General features: G+C 41.7%; 1 protein-coding gene across 6 annotated transcripts in view; it reads left to right on the top strand.

The window, feature by feature from the left end:
- The window catches only part of ATE1 (arginyltransferase 1), a 143,752-nt gene that overhangs the window by 59,626 nt on the left and 58,213 nt on the right, over positions 1-25,913 (top strand). For 3 of the 6 annotated variants that reach the window (XM_033942062.1, XM_033942064.1, XM_033942060.1), the window contains exon 7: positions 2,540-2,668. The exons of 1 other annotated variant lie outside the window; for it this stretch is intronic. In XM_033942062.1, the coding sequence (XP_033797953.1) occupies positions 2,540-2,668 (129 nt within the window). Of the gene's footprint in view, positions 1-2,539; positions 2,669-10,049; positions 10,179-25,913 lie in introns of all 6 variants that reach the window. 2 more of the 6 variants (XM_033942065.1, XM_033942061.1) reach the window with 1 other exon arrangement.

Genomic DNA, 25,913 nt, shown 5'->3' with positions numbered 1-25,913 from the left:
TGGAGGGAGGGGTAAATTTTCCAAATTTTTATAGGTATCATCAAGCCTATATTCTACGTCAGGGTATGTATTGGGTCCTCCCAGAGCTCATGGAGAATGTCCCAGATTGGTTATATTTAGAATGGCGACTCCTGTTTCCTTTACATCTGGTTCATTTGCTTAGTATAAAGATACCTAGGAAATATAAAGAGAATAGGATTTTGATTGATACCTGGAAAACTTTATGTTATGTTAGTAATTTGTCACCTATTCCAATTTCTAAATCGTTACATCAATCCATTTGGGTAAACTCCAAGATTAAAATTGGCGGATTTCAAATCGTCTGGAAGCAATGGATAATTGGAGGTATTCGAACTTTGAATGATATTATATCAAATGGTTCAGTGCTTAGTTTTTCACAGTTGCAACATAAATATGGTTTAAATAAGACACAAAATTTTAAATGATTGCAGCGGAAGCAGGCTATTCGGAAGGGGTTTCCTGAATGGAAGAATCTTAATAATGAGTATAATTTAGAGTTCCTATGCTTTCAGGCGGATTTCTTGGGTCACCAAGCCGCACAGTGGTATAAATTACTATATGAATATTTGAATAAAAAAACAGAAAACTGGTTTGAGGGATATTTGGAGCATTGAGATCAAGCATCAAATTTTTGCATCTCAGTGGCCACGAATTTGGTCTTGGAGAATAAAATCTACAATGTCGGCATCTATGAGACAAACATGGGTTTTTTTGTTACGTAGAGCTTTTTGGACCCCAGTTTGTTTACAAAAATTAGATAGTTCCAAGTCTAATAGATGTTGGCATTGTAATAAGGATGCAGGGACTTTAGATCATTTAATTTATTTTTGTCCTTGTATTAATGCCTTTTGGAAATCAATTTGGCCCCAAATTAATTCGCTATTAGAAAATTTTGTTGCACTGTCGTATGATACAATTTGATTTAGAACTTCAATGAGGTTTAAAAGTCAAATTTCAATGTCCAATAATAAATTATTACTAATTTTGACAGGAGTTGCCATTCAGCATATTACTAGGAACTGGAAAGATTATACAAGACTCAATTATACCTTTTGGTAGAATTCTGTGTGTCATATATACAAGATGGAAAGAGTCATTGCTTTACAAAATGGAAATTATGCTAATATTCAAATGATTAGACATCTTTAGGTATTTGAAACATTATAATAAATAAGGGGTATAATAGATGTTTTGTGGGAATTCATTGTTGATGAGGGGAGGGATGGGAGGGGGAGGGATTTTTGTAATACTTAAAGAATATTGGTTAGGTGTACAAGTGATTCTGTATATTATTCATTACAGTGGTACCTTGGTTTACGAGTGCACCAGTTTGCGAGTGTTTTGCAAGACAAGCAAAACATTCGCAAACTTGGTGCCTCGTAAACCGAGCTTGCCTCGCTATACGAGCCCCCCCCCCCCCCGTGATCCGGCATCCCCCCCCCCGCTCGCGTTGCCCCCCCTCCACCGCGATCCTACTTCTCCCCCCCGAGCAGTCAAAGACATCCTTTACCCGACTTGGCACCAGTGCCGGTGCCCGAAGATCCTCCCTCTTCAGGCGCGGCCTGGCCTGGGCGGTGCATCGGAGATCCTCCTTCTGGTCTGGGCTGGGCTGGACTGGCTTTGAGCATTTGCGCATGCTCAAAGCCTTCTGGTCTCGCTCTCTCCGAGATTGAGAGCGAGATCAGAAGGCTTTGAGCATGCGCAAATGCTCAAAGCCAGTCCAGACCAGACCAGAAGAAGGAGGATCTCCGACGCACCACCCAGCCGAGCCAGAAGAGGGAGGATCTTCGGGCACCGGCACTGGTGCCAAGTCGGGTAAAGGATGTCATTGACTGCTCGGGGGGGAGAAGTAGGATCGCGGTGGAGGGGGGGCAACGCGAGCGGGGGGGGGGATGCCGGATCGCAGGGGGGGTTGGAACAGCGTCGGATTCCTCAAGGGGGGGTGGAACCAATCAAAGCAGTTTCCCTTACTTCCTATGGGGAAACTTGCTTTGATATACGAGCAATTTGGTTTACGAGCTTGCTTCTGGAACGAACTATGCTCGTAAACCAAGGTTCCACTGTATAACATTGTATACTTGTTGAAGAATTGAAAATGAATAAAGATTAAAAAAAAGAACTTGTACTGTCATAAGGGCCAATTGTAACCTGTTACCTGTATATTGTGTCCTTTGGGAAGGACAGAATAGAAAACAAAAGAGAAATAAATCCCTTGCTTGCTTCAATCTGTCTGGTACACTAATTGCAACATACACTGCTGCAAGTTCATATGTGGTTTGCGGGAGGAATTGAGGGCACTTTGTGACTATTTTTATTCTTGTTTACCTGCAGCTTATATTGTGTCTTTTCAATTCTACAACTAATTGACCTAAAATGATTTTTAAAAATCTCGCTGCCCAGGGAGGGTGGGGGGAGGGGGCCGGCCCTGAGACAGTGCGCCAGATGTGCCTCGTTGGGTTTGGGGAAGCGCCTCCACGCATGTGAAGTCTCCTAACTCTGTCTTTCATTCTTTCTGAAGGTGAGGGTGGTGAGATCATCTCCAGCCAGCTCCCAGTTCAAAGCCACGTTTCAGGAGTCCTATCAAGTCTATAAACGCTACCAGATGGTGATCCACCAGGACCCACCTGATAAGCCATCCGAAAGCCAGGTTAGCAGCCCATTGAGCACAGGAGGAATTGCAGGTTTACAGAGTAGACATGTGCTGTCGTGGAGTTAATGCTCATGTGTTAGAAGTGCAGAAAAACTGAAGTGGCCTTGCTGTGAGTAAAGCCCTTCAGCCATCACAAGGCTCCAACATGTTTTGACTCAGCTCTTGCACTTATGTGGTTCGAATGCATTTGGAATTGGGTCGCCAAGTTGAGGCTGGGTCCTTCCATGATCTTAAATCCTGCCCAGGTTCTTTAGAAAATACTACCACGGCCATGTAGCGGCATGAAGTGAACTAAGTGCAGGCAGTATCCATGTTCTGCCATGCCCCTCATGGGAGAGAGAGGAAGACTTGAGAGTCCATGTAGCTTTGTCAGAGTCCTCTGGATTTGACCTTAGAAGAGCCTATCAAAACTCTCATATTAGGCTTGTGGCTGTGTCGGTGGCCTATAGCGAGTGCTGATGCAGCAACAGACACAGGAGTCGCTGCCCAAGAGAAGGGTCTAGGTGTCACTGTTGAGGATACGTTGAAACCCTCAGCTCAATGTGCGGCGGCTGCTAAGAAAGCAAAGAGAATGTTAGGAATGGAAAACCAAGATGAAAAGGTTATAATGCCCTTGTTTCGCTCTCCTCAAGTCACTTCATTGGCTCCCCATCTGTTTCCCAATACAGTTCAAACTCCTCTTACTGACTTACAAGGCCTCACCTCGAATACTGTGTGCAGTTCTGGTCACCATATCTCAAAAAAGATATAGCGGAATTAGAAAAGGTACAGAGAAGGGCGACAAAAATGATAAAAGGGATGGGATGACTTCCCTATGAGGAAAGGCTAAAGCAGCTAGGACTTTTCAGCTTGGAAAAGAGATGGCTCAGGGGTGTAATGACAGATGTCTATAAAATACTGAGTAGAGTGGACAGGGTAGATGTGAATCGCTTGTTCACTAGGGAGCATGCGATGAAGCTACTAAGTAGTAGATTTAAAACAAACCGGAGAAAATATTTCTTCACACAACGTGGAATTAAACTCTGGAATTTGTTGCCAGAGAATGTGGTGAAATCATTTAGCTTAGCAGGGTTTAAAATAGGTTTGGATCATTTCCTGAAAGCAAAATCCAAAGGCCATTATTGAGATGGCTTGGAGAAATCCACTGCTTATTTTTAGGATAAGCAGCCTAAAATCTGTTTTGGTACTTGGGAACTGGATTGGCCACTGTTGGAAACAGGATTCTGGGCTTGATGTCCCAGTGTGGCAGTTCTTATGTTAATCTGTTGTTCACAGCCTTTCGCTTAGGTTGTCCTTATGATCGTATATTTCAACATGAAAAGGGTGGAAATAGTCAAATAAAAGCAAACATTTTCCAGCTCTCTGGGAGCATGGCTAGGCTTGGATCTTTCTGCTAAGGAGTCCCAGCAGTTCACCTTCTTCCTCCTCAGTAGACACAGGTGGAACAGACCAATCTCCTGGAAAGCTCTAGAAGAGGATGCCTGCTTTGGTGCTCTGCACATCTGTCATCAAAGAACTTCACTTTTCCTTTAATATCCAGTTTGCCCACATTGCAAAGGATACATCCCAGTACACACCATCTCAGTCAGTAGCCTAAAGTGGTTTACTTCTCCCTCCATATTCGCGGGGGTTAGGGGCAAAGACAGCCTGCAAATATCAAAAAAGTGAAAATAACTCGTCTATCTTATTTGTGGTGTTTTTGTTAAATCCCTCATGAATACCGTGAAATTGTGAATAAAACTTATTGTTGATTTTCACGATTGTTTTTTTAAAAACAAGTTATGTATTGTAGTTCTTGCATTATTACCCACTGAAAAAAAACAAAATTTACACTCTGCACGCTGAAGCAAGTGCTGAAAAAAAGCGCCACACCAGGATGATGTAATTTGGGGGGGTGGAGCCAACAAGATAAAAACCGCGAATAATCGAAGTCACGAGTGCTGTTCCCGCAAATGCGGAGGGAGAAGTGTCATTGTCAAAAACAGATATTTATATATAGTAAAATCATGGTATAATCTTTCTAGACATAAATAAACCTAACTAAAAACTATAATCTTCATGGCACCAATAAACCTAGCTGATAATCAAAGTGCCTTTTTGAAAACCAAAACTTCAGTTGTTTAAAGAATCTAAAATAATCTTGTTCCAATCTGAGTCCTGTTGATATCACGGCTGCAAAACGGAAGAGTTTCTTACAAGAGAAAGTATGTTTCAGGGTTGAAGCTCAGGTGGAAAAGCTTGTTCTTAGGAATTAATCTACTAGAGCAATGACTTGTCCCCAGGAAAACTAGTGTCAACGTATGTGTAGGACTACAGCCATACAAGATTTTAAAACTAGACACAAAGCTTTAAGCTCAGTTCTAGCTACCACCAGGAGTCACTAGAAGGATTTCAGTAACGGTATCAAATTAAGTCTTAGGAAGACATGACCTTGCTGCTGTATTTTGCAAAAGCTGTATTCTAGATAGCGAGTTCTCAGAAAGGCCTAAATACAATGAGTTACAGTAATCTGTTCTGGAAGATATCGCAATATGAATAATTTTATGCATATCATCCAGTGAAAAATAGGACTGTGTTTGCCCGGTAGAAACCTCTAGGGGGTAAGTGTTTAATTTGATGATTGCCTTTTACAGCTGTATCTAACCAGACTCCTAAACGTGAAATGGAAGATTGAAGTTAATTATTTTACCTTCTAATGTTGGGTTCAGTGCTGGCCGTTTTATCTTCCTCATTTGTGACTTGAGAACAACAGGAAACAAAATCCCCACTTACAAAGTTAGAAATTCAAAGTGAGGCTGGAGCAAACCTGGTTATTCAGTGACATGTACACAAACAAAGCCACCAGATTGGTGTGGTACTACCTGGTTAGTATAAAAGCCAAAGAAAAAGAAGGGAGACCGCTGACTTTGCCCAATAGAGAAAGGAGGCAACGCTGATGTCTTAGCTCAACCAAGACAAATTGATTCCTGTAAATCTAGTCCCAACAAGGATCCTGCCTTCTTCAGTGGAACAAGATAAAAATACCCAAATCCTAAAGACTTAATAGAAAACCAAAAGGCCATACATAATATCTTAATAAATATATAAACAATGACTGCATACGTTTATTCTGTTGGTTCAACACCTATTGAATCATTAAACACTTAAGAACATAAGAATTAGCCCTACAGGGTCAGACCAAAGGTCCATCTAGCCCACTCTCCTGTTTCCAACAGTGGCCAACCCAGCTCACAAGTACCTGGCAGAAAGCCAAACAGGAGCAACTTTCCATGTTACCCATCCCAAGTCTGTCTCAATAGAAGACTAAGGACTTTTCCTCCAGGAACTTGTCCAAACGTTTCTTAAACCTAGCTATGCTAACTGCTGTAGCAACTGGGGAATTCTCATATGCTTGTTTCATGCCCATATAAGCTCCTTTATTTTTCTAGCTTCTACCACCCATCCTAGGAGAGCATTTCATGCATGGAGACAAAGACCGTATCTGAATTCAAGAAAGCGTGGGATCTCTTAGGAGATGGGCAGACTGGATAGGCAACTTGGCCTTTATCTGCTGTCATGTTCCTATGTTTCTACCATTACTCGTTCCTTGTGCTTTAAGAATTCTCTAATACTGTTTGAGTATCATTGTATTTTCTGTTTGTATGTTTTAAATGTTTCTTGACATTTAGCTAGTAAGGTATCAGCAAAATATTTCAGGAAAACAAGCAATACATCCAAATATGGTATCACCACCTTCCCTCATACTCCAGCAATATACTGGAAGGATAATGCATTAAAAATACATTAAAGGTGGACTAAAACTTCCTCCTATTCATTGAGAAACCTTTACCAGAGGAATTGTGTTCGGTTACCCATCTTATATTCAGTCTAGGTGTGATTTCAAAATTCTAGCAACATTACACTATTTATCTGTTATTTTTTGAGTTTGAGGATCCAAGCTTCTTGAAGGGGTTCAGCAGGTCTTTTCCAGTGACTAGCAAACTATCTTTCCTTCTGTTTCCACTCTCTCTGTTGATGTGAATCAGAATCCTTAATTCCCATCTTGTTGAGTTTAACAGGAGTTTAGTACCGTCTGTAAATCAATTTATAAATGTTGGTGCATCATAATGTTAATAGACCTGCACGCCAAAGCCTTTAAACATAGAAACCTGATGGCAGATAAAGGCCAAATGGCCCATCCAGTCTGCCTGTCTGCAGTAACCATTCTCTCTTCCTCTCTCTGAGAGATCCCACATGCCCATCCCAGGCCCTCTTGAATTCAAACACAATCTATTTCCACCACTTCTACTGGGAGACTATTCCATGCATGTACTACCCTTTCTGTAAAATATTTCCTTGGATTACTCCAGAGCCTATCGCCTCTTAACTTCATCCTATGGCCTTTCATTCCAGAGCTTCCTTTCAAATGATAGAGACTTGACTCATGCACATTTATGCTACGTAGGTATTTAAATGTCTGTCATATCTCCCCTCTCCCGTCTTTCCTCCAAATCATACATATTGAGATCTTTAAGTCTGTCCCCATGTGCCTTGTGATGTAGACCATGCACTATTTTAGTAGCCTTCCTCTGGACACACTATTCTAAATGAGGTCTCACTAGAGTCTTATAAAGGGGCATCAATACCTCATTTTTCCTACTGGCCATACCTCTCCCTATGCAACCTAGCATCCTTCTAGCTTTCGCCTTCACTTTGTCTACCTGTTTGGCTACCTTAAGATCATCACATACAATCACACCCAAGTACCGCTCTTCTGTCGTGCACATAAGTTCTTCACCCCCTAAACTATATAGTTCCCTCGGGTTTTTGCAGCCCAAATGCATGACTTTGCATTTCTTAGCATTAAATTTTAGCTGCCAAATTTCCGACCATTCTTCAAGCCTCGCCAGGTCTTTCATCATGTTATTCACACCATCCTGGGTGTCTAATCTATTGCATCATCCGCAAAGAGGCAAATCTCACTTGACAGCCCTGCAGTAATATCATTTATAAAAATATTTAAAAGAACAGGCCCAAGAACAGAACCGTGAGGCACACCACTGGTAACATCCCTTTCCTCAGAGCGATTTCCATTGATCACTACCCTCTGTCGCCTTCCACACAACCAATTCCTGACCCAGCCTGTCACTTTGGGACTCATCCCGAGGGCACTCAGTTTATTTATTAGACTTCTGTGTGGAACACTCTCATAGGCTTTGCTAAAATCTAAATACACCACATCTAGTGCACTCCTATCCAGTTCTCTGGTTACCCAGTCAAAAAAATTAATCATCTTTGTCTGACAAGACCTACCTCTAGTGAATCCATGTTGCCTCCGGTCCTATAATCCAGAAACTTCAACCAAGCAAACAGTGGAGATATCTAATCAAGACTGGTGAGCTGTATATATTTCTCAAATCTCTCTTATTCACTCCAATTAACTCGACATGTACATGTTTTGGCCACATGGGCCTACATCAGGAGTCTTGTGTTCTCAAGAGATTATGATGGCTAGATGTCGCAAAACGCTTTCTGAATTTCACATGTGTAAGAGCGCTTTTAATTTTGGGCCACTTTATCTCAAAGATCTGTGTATGTTCGCTTCCGAGAACTCAAGACTCCTGATACAGGCCTGTGTGGCCGAAACATGTACATGTTGAGTCAATTGGAATGAATAAAAGAGATTTGAGAAATATATACAACTCACCAGTCTTGATTGGATATCTCCACTGTTTGCTTGGTTGTTGTTTACTTGTGGAGGAGTATCTCCTGTTTTGTACTTTGGTATACCATCCAGGAACTTGACTATTCTCTGTTTTAAAAGCGTTTCCATTAATTTGCTTACCACAGAAGTCAGACCTACTGGCCTGTAATTCCCTACTTCTTTCTTACTTCCACTTTTGTGGAGAGGGACTACATCCCCCCTTCTCCAGTCCTCTGGTACCACTCCTGACTCTAGAGACTCATTGAAAAGGTCAGTCAGGATGATTCCAGGAATTGAGAAATATTTAAACTATCAGGAGAAACTAAATGGTCAATTTCTCCTTCATCTGCAAGACTTAGAATTCCTGGTGATTTAATACAAGTTATTAGGTAAAAAGATTCCACCTGAGCGTACTGCAAAACATCCTCATATAAATCCTCAAGAGCTCGGTTGGAGCCAAATAATGAGAGATGGGGAAATTCAAGAACCTAAGATTTCTTGCTTTCATCAAATTCTCCCGTTGACCATGAAGCAATGTAAGAACCTAAGAATTGCCGCTGTTGGATCAGACCAGTGGTCCATCGCGCCCAGCAAATCCGCTCACCAGTGCCCTATTTGAGTCTAGCCTTACCTGCCTATGTTCTGTTCCAGAAGGAACTTATCCAACCTTGTCTTCAATCCCTGAGCGTTCCAGATTTCTACCAGTCTCTGGGTGAAGAACTTCCTTACGTTTGTACGGAATCTTTTCCCTCTCGTTCTCTCCACCTTGGAGAGGGTGAACAATCTCTCTTTCTCTATGAGGTCAGTTCCCTTCAATATTAGATACAAATGTTTTTTTGTAAAGTATTTACTGAGAAGTCTAATTTTTCTAATTTATTTCCAAGGTTAGTCAATTGGGTCTCATGTTCAGTTACTTTTCAAGTTATATCTGAGTAAAATTGACCTAATTTAGAGACAGTGTCCTATAATGAGGTCTCAATCTGGTTTACTACCAGCGATCTGGCCAATTTCTGACTTCTCCATGGGAGAGTGGAGTTGGTTTGTTTTGGTGTTTCCAGCCTAGTTAGTTTCTGCTTGGATATTCGTCAGGCTGATTGTAGATGGGACTGCACAGCCCACTTGTTCTGCACCCAGAAGTCAATGTCTCAGTCTCCACCTGTTGGAAGAGGAATGTAAACCCATCCATTCTGTGCGGGCCTAAAAGAAAGAAAATTAGCAGGTAAGAACCTAATTTCTCCTGAAATTTGCTTCTTTCAGAAGTTGCTGAGGCTCTTTTTTTTACTGTTTTGAATATTACTGTGTTTATTTTATTAACATTGGCCAATGCTTGAAAAGACAGAGAAGTCAGTAGAAGGATGATGCAGTCTGTAGCAGCTGCCATTGCATTACCATGACTAACAACACAGGTCCTCACTGTAAACCATTAGAATGTATATGCCTCATGAGCGCTGGCAACAGGGATATTCCTGGCTGTTAAGGGTTGACCTCAAATTGGCATACACGTCCTGCTCGGATATGCAGTATACTATGTAGGGCAGTTGTCATGCTGAAGATCTCTACGAGGAAGGACTTACTACGTGGCTGAGCTGTGGAAGCAGGCATGAGAAGACCTCCCGCTAACTGCTCCTTCAACAGTACTCATTCCAGAGATGGCCATTTCAATGGTGTCTGCTTAACTTTTCCCTTCCTCTGAAGGTGAGGTTAGTTCCCGTCTCCACAGATGACCCAGACTTCACAGAAACCTTCAGCCGTTCAGCAGCCCTCTTTGCCAAGTATCAGATGTCTGTTCACCAGGACGCTCCGTCTGAGTGTGGAGAAGTACAGGTAATGTCCCTGCATGCATGCCGTCACCTCTTTAACGCTTTGTTCCTTGCATGGCATTGTGTGTACACCAGGTCACCCCATCTGACAGGGAGATCTAGAGATGTACAGTCTTTCTCTGCATACTTCTCTTTTTAGCTCCTCGATCTGAGTCCCACTAGGGTACATCATCTGAGCATGGAACCAGTGGCGATACATACTTTTGCTTCAGCTTCTCTTTCTCTATATGCCACGGTACTCCAGCTCAGCATGGAGATGTAGAAGTATTGCGCCTTTGTTTGTTTTCAGCAGGACGCAGAAGAGCTGAAGAGAGGTGAGCATGGGTATGAAGCATGTATATGATGATAATGAAAAGGCCCATCTAGTCTGCAGCTGTTCCTTTCTCTTGTTGTACGGTAGGGCTTCCTTGATTTCGGAGGACGTGCAGGCACACTTCATGCTGATGTTCTCCTAGCGTCTTTCTTCAGTCTCATTTTTCCACTTGACCCAGACAGATGGTCGGCTCTCCTCCACAAACAAAAATGAAAAGGTACCAGAGCAGAGTCAGCCTAGTAGAAAAGAAATCAGTAATAAACAAAGCAACCAGAACATATGTAAACAAAAAATTAAAAAAGGGAAAAAAAAAATCCCAAATTAGTCTGTTGAGGTCACATGTTTTCTCAATATAATAGTGGAGAAAACTGAGTGGTGAGTTGCTGGAACAAGACAGGAGTTGTGCTTTGAGATATTCTGCTTCTGGTAGTGTGATTTAATTCCACATACAGCCTCCTTTTCATTTTGTTATTTAGCCATTATATTTTAAATACTGAATTTAAAAAGATCTTTGCCTTTTCTATTTTCCTACTGGCTTTTTGATAAATAAAAGATAATTTGCTTTTTGGCCTAATAAGGGCCAAATATCTAGGTGACACCCACCTAGATGGTAGTGATCATTGGCATGGTTTGATTCAAGACCTAAAGTGGAGTTCGGTCACACTAAGAACATAAGAACAGCCTTACTGGGTCAGACCAATGGTCCATCAAGCCCAGTAGCCCGTTCTCACGATGGCCAATCCAGGTCACTAGTACCTGGCCAAAACCCAAGGAGTAGCAACATTCCATGCAAGCAGTGGCTTCCCCCCATGTCTTAATAACAGACTATGGACTTTCCAAACCTTCCTTAAAACCAGCTATGCTATCCGCTCTTACCACATCCTCTGGCAACGCGTTCCAGAGCTTAACTATTCTCTGAGTGAAAAAATATTTCCTCCTATTGGTTTTAAAAGTATTTCCCTGTAACTTCGAGTGTTCCTTAGTCTTTGTAATTTTTGATGGAGTGAAAAATCGATCCACTTGTACCCGTTCTACTCCACTTAGGATTTTGTAGACTTCAATCATATCTTCCCTCAGCCATCAAGCTAAAGATCCCTAACCTTTTTAGTCTTTCCTCATACGAGAAGAGTTCCATCCCCTTTACCATCTTAGTCGCTCTTCTTTGAACCTTTTCTAGCACCACTATATCTTTCTTGAGATAAGGTCTTGGATTTCAAATGTGCAGACTTTAGCAATATAGAGATGTATTTGAAGGAGGGAGGCAGAGGTCTGTGATGCTAAGTCCAGCAGCAACAATAGCTCTTGGTCTTGCTTTAAGGAGGTCCAGGCAAAGTGGGAGGACAGTGGGTTAAACTGAAAAGCGCTATTAAAAGGGCAAAAGTCTCTATGTAAGGAAAGTAAGCAAAAACAAGAACTGGAGCATACGCAGGTAGGGGCACTAGTCTTTGACCTAGGGGCCACTGCAGGAGCGGACTGCTGGGCACGATGGACCACTGGTTTGACCCAGCAGCGGCAATTCTTATGTTCTTATGAAAAAAAAGAGATGGTTCTTCAAAGAAATGGCTGCAAAAATAAAGGAAAAAAAATCACCAAAAGCCCTCCAGAGACAAGAATATCTACTGTACCTGAAAGCACACTGCTTTGATGGCTTTTGGGCTTGTATAAGAAATTCCATAGTGTTCCTCTACACTGGCACCGATGGGTTTATGCACTCCTGGCAGAAGTTGATGACTAAGAGCTTCTGAGTTTCAAATAATTTGTTCTCACTCAGCAGGTGGTAGCAGTGGAGGCCGAGTGTCATCTCAGTGGTTAGAGCTACAGCTTCAGCACACTGAGGTGGTGGGTTCAAATCCCATGCTGCTCCTTGTGACCCTGGGTGTCACTTAATCCCCCATTGCCTCAGAGTGTGAGCCCGCCAGGACAGATAAGGAAAAATACTTGTGTACCTGAATGCAAACCACTTAGGCTGTAAGTGGTATATAAATGCTTAAAGAAAGAAACATGCAGGCTGAATGTCTCAGCAGACCTCTCCTGAATCCAGGGGAGTGGAGGTTGAGTCAGGTGGTCTTTGACTTCATTGTGCACAAGTCAGGTCCATCCATTATGGATTTGATGGCAACCTGGCAATGCCTGGATTCATCAGTTCTTCAGCAGGAGAAAAGACAATTGTGCTCTGGGTCTGGAGAGCTGATACAAGTGTTGCCTTCTCAGGATGTCCTGTATCTATTTCCTCCTTGGCCTTGGTGGGCAGTGTCATTCAGCAAATTGACGAGCACGCAGGCCTAGTGGTATTGGTGGCTCCATATTGGCTGGGTACGGAGATCTCATGCAATTCCTAGTGGAGGAACCACTTTGGTTGCCTGTGATACCAGACTTGCTGACTCAGGAGCTGGTGAGCATGGAAGACCCGGCTCGGTTCTTGTTTATGGCCTGGCTCTTGAGAGAGCGCATTTGAAGAAAAAAGGATATTTCTTTCAGGTCATTGCAACTCTTTTGCATTCCAAGAAGCAGTCTGGCGTATTTTTGAGAATCGATATGCGAGCAGGCAAGGTTGAACATAAGAGTCGCCTCTGCCGGGTCAGACCGGAGGTCGATCGCGCCCAGCAGCCCGCACCCGCGGCGGCCCATCAGGTCCATGACCTGTTAAGTGACCCTGTCTTTCCTGTATCTATCTCTATGTCTATCTGTCCCTGCCTTTCCTATACCTATCTCTATGTTTATCTGTACCCCTCAATCCCCTTATCCTGTAGGTATTTATCCAAACCTTCTTTGAACCCCTGTAGCGTGCCCTGCCCTACCACAGCCTCCGGGAGCGCGTTCCATGTGTCCACCACCCTCTGAGTAAAGAAGAACTTCCTAGCATTTGTTCTAAACCTGTCCCCTTTCAATTTCTCCGAGTGCCCCCTTGTATTTGTGGCTCCCCTCAGTCTGAAGAATCTGTCTCTGTCTACCTTCTCTATGCCTTTCAGGATTTTAAAGGTTTCTATCATGTCTCCTCTAAGTCTCCGCTTTTCCAGGGAGAAAAGCCCCAGCTTATCTAACCTATCAGTGTATGAAAGGTTTTCCATACCTCTTACCAATTTAGTTGCTCTTCTCTGTACTCCCTCAAGTACTGCCATGTCCTTCTTGAGATACGGCGACCAGTACTGGACACAGTACTCCAGATAGGGGCGCACCATTGCACGATACAGTGGCATGATGACTTCCTTCGTCCTGGTCGTGATACCCTTTTTGATGATACCCAACATTCTGTTCGCTTTCTTTGAGGCCGCCGCACATTGTGCCGATGCCTTCAGTGTTGTATCCACCAACACACCCAGGTCTCTTTCAAGGTTACTTACTCCCAGCAATGATCCCCCCATTTTGTAGCTGAACATTGGGTTCTTTTTCCCTACATGCATGACCTTGCATTTCTCTACGTTAAAGCTCATTTGCCATTTTTTTGCCCATTTTTCCAGTTTCGTTAGGTCCTTTTGGAGGTTCTCACAGTCTTCCGTGGTTCTAACCCTGCTGCAGAGTTTGGTGTCATCTGCAAATTTTATAACCTCACAATTTGTCCCCGTCTCCAGGTCGTTTATAAATATATTGAACAGGAGCGGTCCCAGCACCGACCCCTGCGGAACTCCGCTCGTGACCCTCCGCCAGTCGGAGTATTGGCCCTTTACTCCAACCCTCTGTTTCCTGCCCTCCAACCAGTGTTTAATCCATCGGTAGACATCCCCTTCCACCCCGTGGTTCCACAACTTTTTAAGCAGCCATTCATGGGGTACCTTGTCGAAGGCTTTTTGGAAGTCAAGGTAAATGATGTCAATGGATTCCCCTTTGTCCATCTGGCTGTTTATCCCTTCGAAGAAGTGCAGTAAGTTCGTAAGGCACGACCTTCCCTTGCTGAAGCCGTGCTGGCTCGCCCTCAGCTGTCCATTGCTTTCTATGTGCTCGCAGATGCTATCCTTGACCAGTGATTCCATCATCTTTCCTGGAACCGATGTCAAGCTCACTGGCCTGTAGTTTCCCGGGTCTCCCATAGATCCCTTCTTGAAGATAGGTGTGACATTCGCTATTTTCCAGTCCTCCGGGATCTCCCCAGTTTTTAAGGATAGGTTATAGATTTGCTGGAGTGTAACCGCTATTTCATTTCTCAGTTCTTTTAGTACCCTTGGGTGGATTCCGTCTGGGCCTGATGATTTGTCACTCTTTAACTTGTCTATCTGTCGGAGGATATCCTCTTGGCTTACCTCTATTTGCTCTAGCTTTTCGTCCTGACCCCCACTTATGATTTCCTCGGGTTCTGGAACATTGGATGTATCCTCGCTTGTGAAGACCGACGAGAAGAATTTGTTTAACCTGTCGGCTACCTCTTTTCCCTCTCTCACCACTCCCTTCTTATTTCCATCATCCAAAGGTCCCACTTCCTCCCTTGCCGGTTGCTTCCCCTTCACGTACTTGAAGAATGGTTTGAAGTTTCCCGCTTCCCTAGCCAGTCTCTCTTCGTATTCTTTTTTTGCTTCCTTAACCACCCGGTGACATTCCTTTTGTTGTTTTTTGTGTTCCTTCTGGTTTTCCTCAGTTTGGTCCCTTTTCCAATTTTTGAACGATATTTTCTTGTCCCTTATCACCTTTTTCACTGCATTTGTTATCCACACCGGGTTTTTTGCTCGATTCTTTTTGCACCCTTTCCTAAAACTGGGGACGTACAGGTTTTGTGCTTTGTGCATCGTGTCCTTGAGTAGGGACCAGGCTTTCTCTACGGTCTCCATTTTCCCTGAGCTGCTTCTGAGTTTCTTTCCAACCATCTTTCTCATAGCGTCGTAATTCCCTTTTCTGAAGTTTAGCGCTGTCGATGTGGTTCTCTTCACCTTTGATGTTCCTGCTTCTAGTTTGTACTGGATCATATTGTGATCGCTGTTTCCCAGTGGTGCTATTACTGCTACCTCCTTTGCGGGTCCCCCTAGCCCGTTGAGGATTAGGTCGAGAGTGGCATCTCCTCGCGTTGGGTCCTTGACCAACTGTTCCATGAAACAGTCCCTCACAGCCTCCAGGAATTTTGTTTCCCTCACGCAGTTGGAGTGTCCAATACTCCAGTCTATCCCAGGGTAGTTGAAATCCCCCATCACTACCACATTTCCTCCTTTGCATTCCTGCCTTAATTCAGCCTCCAGATCTTGGTTGTTCCCTTTAAAGTTCAGCTGCCTCACGTTTTTGATTTTTTGCAGGTAGGGTTTGACAAGGGTCTGGCCTTGTCATCCCTGAAAGTGCATGTGGCAGCCTTATCCTGTTTTTGGAGATTTTTCCAGGGTCATTCTCTGGCTTTGCATCTGGATGTGGTGCGGTTCCTTTGAGGGATACAGCTTATCTGACCTCCAATCCATCCGTCCATCCGGTCTGCCTTGGGACCTCAGTCTAGTTTTGTCTGTGCTTGTATCATCTCCCTCTGAGCCTTTATCCACTTGGACACTAAAAGATCTGACTTTAAAGGCGGGTGAATAGTCATCACTTCTCTTCTCCTTTTCGTTTTCTTTTTTAGCACACTAAAAGGGAGAGGAAGTTGGAAATAATGTTACATATTATGTTATATTATGATATATAATATGTGTATATTTTTATTGAAAATATGATGAAGGGTGGGTGGTAGGGGGGTTATTGATTTTGCTAGATGTTTATATGGCAGATATCAAAGTGCTATTCTGGAATAATTTGTTGTAATATATTCTTTTGTGCACTTGTTGTTTAATTTGAAAATGAATAAAGAATTATTTTAAAAAAGGTGGGTTTTCTTGTGGCCTTAGCTTCAGCACAGCGCATTTCCAAGTTACAGGCTTTGTCGTGTAGGGAGTCTTTCTGTATAGTGTTTAAAGACAAGGTTGTACTTTGGATGGTTCCTTCCTTGCTTCCAAAGGTGGTGCTGGTTTTTCATGTGAATCAGGCTATTTCTCTTCATATGTTGGGTAATAATTCTGGGACGGAGGAGCAGCCACTTTTGCATTGCCTGGAGGTTCAGAGGATTCTCCGCCAGTATTTGCCAGTGACTCTGGATTTTTGGCACTTGGATCACTTATTAGTGTTTGTTGGTCCACGGAAGGGTGAGGTAGCTTCCTAGGCTACGATTACTCATTGGCTTAAGGAGACAGTGGCGCCTACTTATTTGCATAAGAGTAAGTTAATTCTGTCATTGTTGAAGGCTCATTCCACCAGGGCTCAGGTGTAAGGCTGTGGTTTGGTCCTCAATCCATTCTTTTGTTCATGATTACAGATTAGACGTTCATGCCCATCTGGACATTACATTCAGGGCAAGGGCTTTGAGGGTCCCACCCATGATGGACACTGCTTTGGTACTTCCCATCTGTGCTGGTCTAGAGGGATGCTATGGAAGGAGAAATTAGGGCTTACCTGCTAATTTGCTTTCCTTTAGTCCCTCTAGACCGGCATAGAGCCTGCCCGGTTCCTATTAGTCTGCTTCTTCGGATACTGTTCCCTTGGTCCTGTTGACTTACAAGGGGTATACTAGGTGCTTGTGGGTCCTGGTAAGGTTTCAGAAAGGTGCCCAGGCTGCAATGGTATTGGCCAAGTGCTAGGTAGCAGCACAGAAACCTTGACCTGAGACTCAGGGGTACAGTTATGTGAAAGGGGTATTGGGTTGTTTGATTATTTTATTTCCCCTTTCTCTGGTTCCATCTTCTTTGCTATTTGTAAACTGATTTTTAGGGGACTGCATAGCCAGTTTATAAGATTACTTGAAACTTAGTAGTTCTCATTCTCCATCTGCTGGTAGGAGTGTATAAACCCATCTGTGCTGGTGTAGAGGGAATAAAGGAAAGCAAATTAGCAGGTAAGCCCTAATTTCTGCATGGCATATACAGATTAGATAGACGAAGAAAGAAATCAGGATGGCAAAAGATGTAAAGTGAAGTGACGAGAATATTTCCAACTATATTGGCAAAAGGAGGAACGCCGAAGATGGAATTATGAGACCTGTAGAAAATGATGTTCAATGTGCAGATAGTGATGGGGAAAAACAGAAGTGATATTTCTGTTTGGTATTCATGGAAGAAAAACCTGGTGAAGGTCCATGGAATGATGTAGATACTGTATCATTCATGGAGGTATGTATGAACAACTTGTAAAACTAAATTTGGAGAAAGCCATGGGACCCGATGAAATACATCCCAGGATACTGCGGAAGCTTAGAAAGTTTTCTGTAGACCCTCTAAACCAGTGGTCTCAAACTCAAACCCTTTGCGGGGCCACATTTTGGATTTGTAGGTACTTGAAGGGCCGCAGAAAAAATAGTTAATGTCTTATTAAAGAAATGACAATTTTGCATGAAGTAAAACTCTTTATAGTTTATAAAACTTTCCTTTAACAGTTAAAAGGAAAGATATATAAACTATAAAGAGTTTTACCTTATGCAAAATTGTAATTTTTTTAATAAGACATTAATTATTTTTTCTGCAGCCCTCCAAGTACTCTATTTTTTTCTGCAGCACTCACATTTAAAGTTCAATATTTTTTCTTTCTCAAAACTGGCACATTTCAATCACTAAATTGAAAATAAAATCATTTTCCTACCTTTGTTTGGTAATTTCATCAGTCTCTGGTTGCACTTTATTCTTCTGACTGTGCATCCAATACTTTTTCCCTTCTTTCAGCCTCCTGTATGCTTCCTCTCCTCCAGACCTCATTCTCTCCCCCAACTTTTTCTTTCTTTCTCTGTCTGTCTTTCTCTGATTCCGTGCCCCACTTTTTGCTTTGTTTCTGGTTCCCTGTCCCCCCTTCTTCTTTCTTCCTTCCTCTGTGCCCCATTTTTTGCTTATTTTTCTGGCTCCCTGTCCCCACCCCACCTTCTTTCTTTCTTCCTTCCTTCCTGCCCTCCCCCATGCCACCGCCGCCGTGGAATAGGCTGCTGCCGCTGCTGCTATCGGGAACAGGCAGAGATCTCCCTGCTTCTCTTCTGCACCGGGCCGACCAACTCTCGCCGCCCGATGTCAATTCTAACGTCGGAAAGGACGTTCCGGGCAGCCAGGCAGCGATTGGCTAGCCAGAACGTCCTCTCGACGTCAGAATTGACGTCGGGCTGCGAGAGTTGGTCGGCCCCGCAGGGAAGAGAAGCAGGGAGATCAAAGAACACGGTGCCGGCCTGATCCCCGATGGCAGCAGTGAGAAGGGAAGGGAAGCAGGTTCGGCACCACTACTCTAGACGAGCTGCGAGCCGCACTCTAGGGAGAACAGTGGACCTATCAGCCTACCAGCCTCTTAGAAGCTTCCTGCATGCAAGGCTGCTCCGGAACCTTTTTCCCGCCGAGTCCCTCCTTCCGATGTAACTTCCAGTTTTTCATGTGTTTGATCTGTCATGCATGGACCTTGTATTGGAAACATCTTGGGCACATTGTTTTCTTACCAAAAATCTTGCTTGCTTCTGTTGTAACAAGTCAGCCTGTTCTTTCCTCTCTGCACCTGCATTTACTTATTAACTCTAATAGTTTCTTCACCCCACCATAAATTACATTTCATTCCTCTTCCTGTCATTTGTTCTCCTTAAATGAATACATTTTCTGGCCCAGACTGGTTTACTGTGTTCTGCCAAATTTCTTTTCTTTTGCTCATACATTGGTCTTCCGTTTATATTTCTGTCCTGCTTTTACTGAGCAATCGAAGTTGGGCTTAGCTGCCCTCTCACCTCTTCTTTTCATACAACTATTAATTGCTTGTCCTCAATATTCAAGTCTCTTCTCATATTCCTTTTGACGTAAACTCCAAACCATTTTTGTCGCCTTCCTCTGAACCACTTCATCTTGTAATGTTTTTAAACCCTGCTAAGCTAACTGATTTCACCACATTCCAGAGTTTAATTACACATTGTGTGAAGAGATATTTACTCCAGTTTGTTTTAAATCTACTACTTAGTTTAATGCATGCTAGTATTTTTGGAAAGAGTGAATAAGCGATTCACATCTACCGTTTCCATTTCACTCAGTTTTTTATAGACCTCTATCGTATCCCCCCCCCCCCCCCCCCCCCCGAGCTGTCTCTTTTCCAAGCTGAAGAGTCCTAACTACTTTAGCCTTCCTCTTAGGGAAGTTGTCCCATCCCACAGTAAAAACATTTTTAGGCATATTAAAAGCAAGAAGCCAGGAAGAGAATCGGTTGAACTGAGGGATAAAAGAGGCTGTCAGGAAAGACCAGGTTCTGCCAACTCACGACTCCATCCCTTCTGCCTTGCTGTGCCATATGCCTGCTACAACCTTCCTGACTCGGTGCATCAGGCTCATCCAGGTGAAAGGCCCAGCTTGTGAAGCACCAATATCTGTGTCATTACCTCTATAGTCCCTACCTGAACAGTGTGGATCGATTCACCCTTTGTCCTATGAGTCTTTTAATTAGATTGCAAGCTCTTTTGAGTAGGGACCGTCTCTTAAGTGTACGTGTGTCTGGTAGCACTGTAGAAATAATAAATAGTAGTAGCTTCTAGTGAGAGAGTTTTTTTTATTTGATATAGCGCCATTTTTAACAAAAAGTCAAATCCAAGCGGTGTATAGTGGTACGAACATCACTCTTGTCAGGAGCCACTTTATAAGACCCATGCAAAGTGTGGAGCATAGGCAGCTGTGATGTTGACAGGACGTGAAAGTAAAGCTAGAGTTCATTCTAGCAGACAGAATGGGCTTAGCAGTTTCTCTGCTGGCTTCAAATCAAACTCTAGCCGTCTCTGCTAACTCTAATGGACTATTTATTGCATATACCGCCCATTTATGAAAAAAAGGAAGCTTTGATATTGTTATAAAAAGAGAGACAGATTAATAGGAAGAGGAGGTCTGAGAAGGCGTCTGGTCTCTGCTCGCACTTCTCTGGCACTTTCATGCTCTGCCCCTCAGAGCCGAAAACAGAGACACGTAATTGACTGTGAAGTGAAGGCCAGAGCAACACCTAATAGGAGATTGGGGCAGAATGTGGTACATTCTTTGAAAGTACAGACCTAGGATGTGGTATGGTGAGGTCTGGGATAGGCCCATTGTTCAGTCAGAAAGGGTACCTCAGTTGTACTGAGGCTGGGTTTGACAAAGCTTTAAGGAGGTGGTATGGTGTTAGAATGGGACATCTGAATTTAGGGGACTTTAGAAAGAAGCGTCTTAAGATGGCCAATAGGACTGTTCTGGGGACTATGGAGATACAGAGGTGGGGCCGGGATAGCATGAGGAAAACCCAAATCCTCACTACGAGCTGCTTTGGGCACCCCAGAGTTAAACGTTTTTGTTTACCCTCCTGTTCATCAAATTGTCCCATTTTTTCCGACTGTTAACCTCTTTATCGAGTCTCCTGCCTATTAAACTTTCTCTGTATTTCCTCCTTTTTTCTGACTTTTCATATTTCTTCCTTGCATGACGTTGACCTTGTCCTTTCAGAAATGTTTGTCCTGTGAAATTTGGTCTTTACACATCCTCAGCTGCAGGCCTGGTGAGATTAATGGAGAACTGTTGCCCGCTTCTCTGTAAACACATTTCTGTCCCTTGACAGATAGCGAAAGGGAGAAAAGAATCATCGCCCCCCTCCCCATAAATCACAGCCCTGTGGAAATAAATGCCTGAAAGTTTACTTGAAGAAAGAAATTTGTGTTAATAGCACAAACACATTTTGCTTGACCAGGAACAGCACTGCACTTTCCAGGGTCAATGTTTCTCAGGATGGTCTTGAGCTGGACTCGGCAGTGGGCCTGGGAATTTAGATTCGCCTCTTTTACATAGAATGAGGGATTTAAGAGGAACAGTGGGGTAACTTGGTCTGTTTTTTCCACTGTTTGCCTTCCTCTTAGCTAAATATTAGTCTTGGAAGAAAATCAGTGCAAGCCCTACAAGAGAGTCACTGTCTGAAGAGCTGTCAAGATGTCTGTGATTTCTTTCTAATAAGTTTTAACCATTTTTTTCTTTCATTTACCTCCCTGAAAAGTTAACAGAGGTTACCGAATGTTCATCATGTGAATGAAAGTCTGGCAAAGCTGCACCTCTTCACCTATCACTTGTCTGTTTATTTAGTTCAAGGTGTACACTGTGAGACTCTCTAGGTGGTGTGAAGGGCCTGAGACTCTTAAGAGCCTTTTGTTGTGTTAATAAAGAGCCTTAATACGCACAGGAATGTTGTTCAATGTGAGGAAAGTGACCCAAGGAAGTCCAGTGCTCACAGGAACCTTCCAAAACGGCTGAGCGTGTACTTGGATAGCTACGCTCTTCTCGCAACACAACAATGCACATCTGGAGACTCTCTTCAATCAAGCTAAAATTATCACAATTTCTTCATGTTCTATAATAATTCCAGCCTTTCTGTCATTTCAAGTGGATGGACTGTGCTGCCGTATTCTACCTTCGTGATTCACTGTTTCACTGCCATAGTCCAATCTAATCTAATCTAATAGGCTCTAGGCGACATTCAAGGAGGGGTTGAAAGGGGGATCAGGAGAAGGGACTAAAAGGGGCCTCTCTTGTACCATTCCCAAAATGCATCAACACACTAGAGCTGATTGACACAGTTTAACACCAATGCCTGGATGGTTTTAGACCAATAGCTAGCATTCCCTGGATGGCTAAACTGATGAATTTGTGCTTAACAATCAGCTTACCAACATTTTACTCTTAACTTTGACATCTGAACTTAGAAGTTGTTTTGTTGTTGGGGGGACGGGGGACACCTGTGTTTGATCCAAAACAATTGTCTGCATTTTTTCATAACAAGTGTCCTATTCATGATATCTCCGAGTTACAAGATTAGGGCCTGTATTTGCTTTTCTGCTAGGCAGTATCATTTTCCTTATATTGTATTGTTCCTAATTATCGCTTTCATTTTTCTGTATTAATAGGCTAAAAGAATATTTTTTTCCCTTGAATTGTGATTTCCTATCATTCTTTGACTGTTATTTCTGACCAAATACTTATTTGTTTGGGCAAAGGAAAACAGGCAGCATTTGAGGCTGTAGATCAGGCCCGTGAGAAAATACCAAATGTCTACTAGAGCTGGCCCGCCAGTAGACAGTTTTTTGTCCCAATCGGCTCTCATCCCCATTAGGCACGTCATCACATTTGACGTTTTTACATGTTTCCTGGACTCTTCTGCAATTGCTTTTATCCCAGGACAAGCAGGTAGCATATTCTCTAAATGTGGATGACGTCACCTACGGAGCCCCCTAGTGGACGTTTTTGCAAGCAGACTTGCTCGAAGACCCTCAGGCTTGCAATTGGCTCGTGCATGCGTGCGTGCCCCTCCCGCTCCTCAGCATGTCCTCAGTTCTATGTTTTCCGCGGAGCCAGAAGCACTGCTCCCTTGCTTCGCGCGATATTGTTGTCCCTCTAGCGCCGCGGCTTGTTTGGTTAGTTCCTGTTGAGTCGCTGTGCTCACGTCTTTCATTTAATTTATTTTCATTTTTTCCAGTTCATATAATTTTGACCGGGTTCCCGGTCTTTCTCTTGCCGCCTGGCTTCGCGGGGCCATGGCCGTCTTGTTTTCTTATATCCCGGCCTCGTTCTGGCTTTAAAAACTGTACTAAGTTTTGGAGAAACAAAAAGATGGCAAAAAATTTTTAGATTTAATTAATGGACCTAAAATTCCTGATCATATAAAACGAAGTTTAGAAGAACCTATATCATTAAAAGAATTAGAAACAGCATTGAGATCTCTTAGAGTTGGATCCGCTCCAGGTGGTGATGGTTACACAGTAGAATTTTATAAAACATTTCAAAATATCCTTTCCCCACATTTATTAAAATTATATCAGACACAACTTATAAAAGGTAATATAAAAGGTACTATGGCTGAATCAATAATAATTGTTTTGCCTAAGCCAAATAAAGATCCTACTTTGGTTTCGAACTACAGGCCTATATCTTTGATAAATGTTGATAATAAACTTTTGGCGAAAATTTTGGCTTTGAGATTAGCCAAAGCTCTCCCACATATTATAGATATGCATCAAACGGGTTTCGTTGCTAAAAGACATTCCTCCAATAACTCTAGACTATTATTTCACATGCTAAACTTATCAAAAAAAATGGATGAACCGGCCTTTACAGTTTCATTAGATGCCGAGAAAGCATTTGATAGGGTAGAATGGAATTTTATGTATCAGGCTTTAGAATGGTTTGGTATAGGTTCTGGATTTATACAAATGGTAAAAACATTGTATAGCTTCCCGATTGCAAGATTAAATATTAATAATATGATATCTGATGGTTTTCAATTGCAGAGGGGAGTTAGACAAGGCTGTCCTTTATCTCCTTTGTTATTTGATGTTGTATTAGAACCCTTATTGTTAGCAATACAGCAAACGAGGGAGATACAAGGTATTCCATATTCAGATATGGAATATAAAATTTCGGCTTATGCGGATGATATTTTGCTTTATTTGAGAAATCCAGAGTCTACCTTATCTTCTTTATTGGAATTAATTGATAAGTTTGGCAAATTTTCAGGTTATAAAATTAATTGGAATAAATCTGAAATTACACCCTTGAATGTTTACTGTGTAAAAGGATTATTTGATACTTTTCCATTCATATGGAAAGAAGAAGGATTTAAATATCTAGGCATTCAAGTTAAAAAAACAATTGAAGATACTGTAAAAGAAAATGAAAAATATGTATTAAAAAAAGTAACGGAGTTATGTGAGCAATGGAACCCATTACATATTTCTTGGTGGGGAAGAGTTCAAACTATAAAAATGATGATGTTGCCTGTGGTTTGCTACCAAATGAGTATGATACCTATTTATTTTCAGGGGTCCTTTTATAAAAAGCTTAATAGAATTTTAACAAAATTTCTTTGGCTTGGTAAAACACCTAGAATAGCTTTAGTAACCTTACAAAAATCAATTAAGGAGGGAGGGGTAAATTTTCCAAATTTCTATAGGTACCATCAAGCCTATATTCTACGTCAGGGTATGTATTGGATCCTCCCAGAACTTATAGATAATGCACCAGATTGGTTATATTTGGAATGGCGCCTTATGTTTCCCCTAAATTTAGTTCATCTACCAAGTATTAATATACCTAAAAGATACAAAGAAAATAAAATAATAATGGATACTTGGAAAACATTGAGATTTATTGATAAATTAACACCCATCCCAATATACAAATCAACTAATCAATCCATATGGATAAACTCCAAGATCAAAATTGGCGGAGCTCAAATCCTTTGGAAGAACTGGATTAATGCAGGCATTAGAACTCTTGATGATATTATCTCAGAAGGTAAACTGCTGGATTTTCCACAATTGCAACACAGATTTGGTTTCAATAAAACACAAAGTTTTAAATGGTTGCAATTGAAGCAGGCCATTCAGGTTGGGTTCCCTGAATGGAAATCATTAAACAATCAATATAGTTTAAAGTTCTTATGCTTTAAAGCAGACTTCCTAGGACATCAAGCCGCATTGTGGTATAAATTAATATCTGGATATTTAAATAAAAAACCAAAAAATGGTCTAAGAGACATTTGGAGCATTGAGATTGGACATCAAATTAATGCATCTCAATGGCCACTAATTTGGTCTTGGAGAATGGGATGTACAGTGTCAGCGTCTATGAGACAAACATGGTTCTTTTTATTACATAGAGCTTTTTGGACCCCTACTCGTTTGCAAAAATTAGACAGTTCTAAGTCTAATAGATGCTGGCACTGTAATCTAGAACCAGGGACATTAGATCATTTATTATATCATTGTCCTTATATTAAAATTTTTTGGAATTCAATTTGGCCACAAATTAATAAATTAATGGAAAATCATATTGCAATATCATATGATACAATTTTATTTGGAACAATGATGAGAATAAAAAGTCAAATTTCACCAGAAAATAATAAGCTTTTATTAATTATGACAGGGGTTGCCATTCAACATATAACTAACAATTGGAAAAATTACAACAACCTAAATTACACATTTTGGTGGAATACAATATGTCATATTTTTAAAATGGAAAGAACAATAGCAATACAAAAGGGGACATATAATAAATTTATAAAAATATGGGGGCCATTGACAAAATACTGTAATGAATAAATAATATGATGTTTTCTTCTTCTTTTCTTCTTTTAAGGATTTTTTTTTTATGACACACATAAAGGGGGGGTAAGAAAAATTAATTTATACATAGTATGTTATAATATATTATACAAAATGTAACGTATGAATAAAAGGTAATAAAAGGGTGAGGGGAGGGAAATGGGACAAAAATTGTTTAGATTATATTGTATTAGATATAAAAAAGTTATTGAATATTTATCAATTGTATTCTAATATGTTGTATACTTTTTATAAAAATTTCAAAATTAAAATATTATATTAAAGTAATGAAAGGGAGGGGGGAGGGTGAGGGGGAAAATCAAATTCAGATATATAATGTATTAGATATAAAAGTGATAATATGCATTTATCAATCGTAATTT

This window comes from Geotrypetes seraphini, chromosome 4 (assembly GCF_902459505.1).
Source record: "Geotrypetes seraphini chromosome 4, aGeoSer1.1, whole genome shotgun sequence".
Classification (NCBI taxonomy): Eukaryota; Metazoa; Chordata; class Amphibia; order Gymnophiona; family Dermophiidae; genus Geotrypetes; species Geotrypetes seraphini.
This window is presented reverse-complemented; position numbering and strand designations above follow the sequence as displayed.